General features: G+C 41.0%; 1 protein-coding gene across 2 annotated transcripts in view; it reads left to right on the forward strand.

Moving 5' to 3' along the window:
• The window catches only part of SERPINB7 (serpin family B member 7), a 51975-nt gene extending 48847 nt beyond the window's left edge, over positions 1-3128 (forward strand). For both annotated transcript variants that reach the window (XM_045457682.1, XM_045457681.1), the window contains exon 8: positions 1930-3128. In XM_045457682.1, coding sequence (XP_045313638.1) covers positions 1930-2328 — 399 coding nt within the window. In that variant the 3' untranslated portion in view covers positions 2329-3128. The remainder of the gene's footprint in view (positions 1-1929) is intronic.
• The last annotated feature ends 2919 nt before the right edge of the window (positions 3129-6047 follow it).

A 6047-nucleotide genomic window follows, 5' to 3' on the forward strand; every position in this document is an offset into this window, starting at 1 on the left:
AGTTACATCTAAAGTTTAAAATATTTTTGTGTTTTGATTCGTAAAATAATGAATGTTGCTAGTAAAATAACTGGGAAGTAAAAAGAATATGAAGAAATGCTCCTCCTACCCAGAGGCATTATTTTCCATTCCATCTTTTTCCTATGATTTAGAAACTTTGGACTTTAAAACTTGGGACATGTAATTTCTACAGGGACAAAACCACCCAATCATTTTAATGATTTTCATTTAGCTTCATTTTTATTACCTTTTTGGACATGGACAGCAAGAAGAATGTCATAAAGTTGCTATTATTAAATCTAAAGTTGACAATATAAAATACTGGTATTCCTATGAAATCAATAATTCACTCGATAATCTTTATCAACATTTTAGCACACATCAATTATTTTATTATTAATTATTATTATTTATTATTTATTATTTATTATATTATTTATTATTATTATAATTATTTATTATTTCAAATAATCTACAGTAATAGAGAAAGTAGCCCATATAAAACAAACAGTAGATAACTCGAAAGATAGATTTGTTCTTACACTTATTGTCTGAGTTTTTCTTTTCTGTCATGGATTTTCCTAATGATGTTTCAATCAGATTAATATAAATCCACTATATACCTACATTATCCTACTTAATGGAATAATGAGGAAGTTGGCTTTACAGTGAGCCATCAAATGAGGAAAAAATTCTAAGTCAGAATGAGACGTTATTACCGACTAACCATGAACTGGATAATTTACACACATAAAATTTTAATTAGGCTAAATTTGATTATATAAGTTTAGGTTCTTGATAAGGATAGCTGTGAAAGGCTCTTTAGGGTTCTAGTGAGCCTGAATTTGAGAACAAATGTCTATATATAAGATTTGTAATCAGTGTGCGTGTGACTAGTCTCTGATCAGTTCTCAGTATTCAGGAGTTGGTGAATTCCACTCATGAATCATCTGGGGCAACAGTGGCGCTGGAGAGAGAGCCGTGGGCTCCTAGCTGTGTAACTGAGGTGCCCACCTATGCAGTTCAGCACATTTCCTTACAATGTCTTGAACTTCAGTTGTCAAGTTGGGTAGGAGAGTGGGTTTGGATCCAAGCCGCCCAGATGGTGTAGGTGATGGTGCTGGAAGGTAGTGATCACCTAAACCCTCGAAGCTAGAGCTCTGGGCTCCTTGCCTTGGGCCACCTGGGGTCCATTGGTTCTTCCCGCAAGCTGTGCAAACATTACCATTTTCTATGTCTTTAGTGATGGGAAATGGTCGAGAAATGCTGACTTAAATGACCACTGACTTCCTTTCTCCCTCTGATGATCTCTGATACCCTAATTGCTTCACTTGCCCGTTGTTCCACTTTGGCTATATTTGTGGCTATATTTGTTTGTATGGGGGCAGAGAACAGAAATGCCTGGAAATACAAGTCACACCTTGTCACAGCAGAGCAAATTAAACAAGTGATTTAATAGAGTGCTTGAACTGTTTATGTTGATAGTTTCCCATTTTCAGACTCTCCAAAATCCATTCACATACTTACATGCAAATACCTAGGAGAGGATAATTATGGAAAACTGTCTTTGTAGTTGATGATGTTTTATCTCTCTCTTAAGCATATGGTTCTTTTTTTTGAGAGAGAGAGAGTGTGTGTGTGGGAGAGCAGGGGAGGGGCAGAGAGAGGGGGAGAGCACTAGCAGGCGAGAGGGGCAGAGGGAAAGAGAGAGAGAGAAAGAGAGAGAGAGAGAGAGAGAGAGAGAGAGAGAGAGAGAGAGTGAATATCAAGCAGGCTCCATGCTCAGTGCAGAGCCTGATGTCGGGCTCAATCCCACAACCCTGGGATCATGACCTGAGTCAAAATCAAGATTCCCATGCTCAGCCAGCTGGGCCACCCAGATGTGCCTTAAGCATATGATTCTAAATTGCCTTTTCAACATTCCTACAGATTGAAAACAAGCTGACCTTTCGGAATCTAATGCAGTGGACCGATCCGAGAAAAATGAGCTCTCAGTATGTCGAGGTGTTTCTCCCTCGGTTCAAGATAGAGAAGAATTATGAAATCAAGCATCATTTAAGAGCCCTGGGGCTGAAGGACATCTTTGATGAATCCAGAGCTGATCTCTCCGGTGTAGCTGCTGGAGGTCGTCTGTATGTGTCCAAAATGATGCACAAGTCATACATAGAGGTTGCTGAGGAGGGCACGGAGGCGGCCGCCGCCACAGGGAATAACATAGTAGAAAAGCAGCTCCCTGAGTCCAGGGTGTTCAGAGCTGATCACCCGTTCCTCTTTGTCATCAGGAAGGATGACATCATCTTGTTTAGCGGCAAAGTCTCTTGCCCTTGAAAATCCTATTGGTTTCTATTACAGTAGTTCCCTGCAACATCAAGGAACCACCACAAGGGAATAGATTTGAGTGTGAGGGAAGCACGTGGTGTTTCCCTTGCATTTGCTTCCTTCTAATATTGGTCGGGCAGATGATTTGGGTGTCTTGACCCTTCGCAGACACCTGGTTGCTTGTCCTGATCCCGCTTTAGCCTTTCTACTACCGTGTGCCTCGCCCATTTCTAAGTTCACTCTCTTTTTACCCCCACTCATTCCCGCCATTCTCCCCTGGAGCCCCTTGCACCCAGAGCTGGGCCCCGTCTGGGAACTGTGGAGTTGCTCTGCTGGCAGTGACGATGCAGAAGTGGCCCTCGGATCTTGTCTGAAACTCTGTAGTTATCCCAGCTACTGGATATGGATATCCCAGCTACTCCGGTTTCATGGTTAACGAGCTCGGAAGGAAGCCCGGCTACTGAACCTGGGTGTGAGGGATAACCTTTCCTTGCCGACCTAAGAAGACAGTAGAGCTTACTTTCACACATCTGATTTGAAATCAGTGTCTAATTTAGATGCTAAAAACTATAGATTTGGGATTAGGGGACAACGAAAATATTTCGTCAATAACTTCAAGTTGATGTCTTTCGGTCTTTTTCTTGATACAGACTTTTTTTTTTCCTTGATAGAGACTTAATATGTACATAGTTTTTCAAATATTAAATATCTTTTCACTACTGCCATTTGTTATTTACAGTAGATATCTCATGTGCTGTGTAGTTTACAAGTTTTTCCTCTTATTTATCAGAATAAATAAATACAACAGAGCTGGACAGTGTGATTGTTCTCCTCTAACCAATGGTGAGACTACCAGCACTTTCTTTATCTGGTAGGCCAAGCAAACAAGCAACAAGCGGAAAGAATGCTTTTTAAGTATAAATCTGATTTGGTTCAATGTTGCTAATTTATTACACACGAAAGTTACTTTTACAGACACATAGGCTGATAAGGTAATTTTAAATACTAAGATTGAAGTTCATTAGGAAAAGCATTTGCATATGTGAATATTTATAATAAGACATAAGTAACTTTACAAAACAGATCAAAAATAAGTTGAGAATGAGTAGACCAAGCTGAACTCATTTAGAATTTTATAAACAGGAACAGCCTATTGACTTATGTTTTTATCACAGAAGACTTTCACCTGAATAGAAACTAAATAAATCGGGATAGTCTATAGCATGGCATTGTGGTGCATAAAACTAGCCCTGGCAGCTATTTGATTTTCAACCATTATTTTGGAGTCCGTGAATACAGCACGAATGAGTTAATGTGACATGATTTGACAGATGTAGAAAAACCTCCGACCGAATAATCACTAACCTGCCACACCTGAAATAACTATTGTGTCTTTTTTTTTAAATTTTTTTTTTTTTTCAACGTTTATTTATTTTTGGGACAGAGAGAGACAGAGCATGAACGGGGGAGGGGCAGAGAGAGAGGGAGACACAGAATCGGAAACAGGCTCCAGGCTCTGAGCCATCAGCCCAGAGCCTGACGCGGGGCTCGAACTCCCGGACCGCGAGATCGTGACCTGGATGAAGTCGGACGCTTAACCGACTGCGCCACCCAGGCGCCCCTAACTATTGTGTCTTTAAGAGATATTTATGGTGGGGGGTGGGGGGAGTGAAATTAACTGGTATGCATCAGTATCTTTTTTTTTCAGGAACTAATTTTTCTGATTAACCCCATTCCCACCTATTGCCGTTCAAAAATGACATACTTCTAGATTCTGCTCTTAGATGATAAAGATACAGGATGAGGGTACAGGAGCATGAGTGGTGACAGTAGCCATAATGTTCAGAAGCATGGACGCTCCTCTCTGCTGATAGCATTTTCTGTGGGACTCGCAGCTACTGAGGTTTGAAGCAAGCATCAGGAAGACTTTGGTCAGGTCTGTAAGGTGATAGTTTGGAAAAACTCGTAGAAGCTTGCCCTGCAATTTCGGTTGGTTGGTCCTGCCCATATGGCCACCTCATGGTTAAGGACCCTAGCTCACGCAGAGAAGGTCTACCTTGTCTAGTCATGATCTAGGCTTAGTTTGGTGTTACTTTCACAAGTCTGTAACTGTTGTCAGTACACCCCTGGCTCGGTGACAGCAAAGGTAACAGCTGTTGAATTTCGTGTTAGCATTGAACTTCATGCTTCTTGAGGCAGGAGCCATGCCTGACTTGTTTCTATAACCAACACCTCTAGAACAATGCTTAATGTATAACAGGCACTCATTGTGTCTTTAAAATAAGTGTAGTTGCGAGTCCTAAGGGTGTGATTTGAGACGGAAATGAGACCTCAGGGACCACTTTGGTATAAGATCAAGTCATTGATCTTGTAATTGATTTCTTTTTATACAAAGACTACTTTTTATCTTTTAGGGTCATATTTTTTTTCAATCTGCTTATTTATCCATAAGTATTTCCAAATCTCTTCTTCACTTACTCAAAATTCTCTCTCTGTATGATCCCATTTAAACATGTGGCTTCTGTAATAGCTGATGACACCTATCTCTATGTGTAACTTCACCCAAATTCAGTACTGCCTCCTGAAACGTCCACCTGAATTTCCTAGAGTAAAACTAAACATGTCTCAGCTAAAACACATCACCATCCTCCACATGATCTTCTTGGGGGCCCACCTTTAGTTAAGGACAAATGTTTTCTAAAACTCCAAGCTCAAAACATCAAGATTATCTTTGCGTATTCCTTCTTTTTCACACTGGAACTGTTCGCTGGTCTTACTACTAAAACGTCTCTTGAATTTATCTCTTTTTCTTTCTTCCCATGAGCACTGCTTGAGTTTAGGCAAATTCAAACTACTTCTGTAGTTTGTTGCTTATCTTTTCTTCCTGCTTCTTGTGACTTGTATTTCCTTTTCACTCTTAAGCCCAAGGTTGTGAAGATTTCTGTTTCCTTCTTAAGAACAAAATTTTAATGTTTATTTATTTTTGAGAGAGAGAGAGAGAGAGAGAGAGAGAGAATGAACGGGGGAGGGGCAGAGAGATAGGGAGTCACAGAATCCAAAGCAGGCTCCAGACTCTGACCTGTCAGCACAGAGCCCAATGCGGGGCTCAAACCCATGAACCTCAAGATCATGACCTGAGCCAAAGTTGGACCCTTAACTGACTGAGCCACCCAGGTGCCCCAGAGATTTCTGTTTTCATCCGTAGATGCCAGTTATCTTCCTGAAACACAGATGGGAAGAAGCCACTGTCTTATAAAAGACTTGATTCGTCTTCACCACCTAAAGACAGAGTGTAAACTCCTGCATGGCCCTGCAGGCCTTCCCCAATTTTCCTTATCCTCTTCTTTACCTCGTTTAGCCACGTAGCCACTCTCCGACAAGACTCTGAACTCAACACACCTTGGACTAATTGAAAACCAAATCCAATATTTCATGTTGTTCAACCTGTCCCTTCTGAGTCACATACTCTCCCCATCTTCGCTTAATATCCATCCAATTGTTCAAACATCTGACCACGTTCACATTCCCTGGGGAGATCTCTATTCGAGTAGACCCACAAAACACATCGTGCCTCCTTTTACGAGAGCTACGCTCACATTTCTTGCTATGTTCTGTTAGTGGGTGTGTGTGCACGCACGTGGCTAGGTTATAAGCTCTTTAAAGGCAGGGTATGGCATATGGTTGGTATGGTGAGTGTCCCTTCCTCATCTCAAATCAATAGGTCCTCT

Source organism: Leopardus geoffroyi, chromosome D3 (assembly GCF_018350155.1).
Source record: "Leopardus geoffroyi isolate Oge1 chromosome D3, O.geoffroyi_Oge1_pat1.0, whole genome shotgun sequence".
In the NCBI taxonomy this organism is placed as follows: Eukaryota; Metazoa; Chordata; class Mammalia; order Carnivora; family Felidae; genus Leopardus; species Leopardus geoffroyi.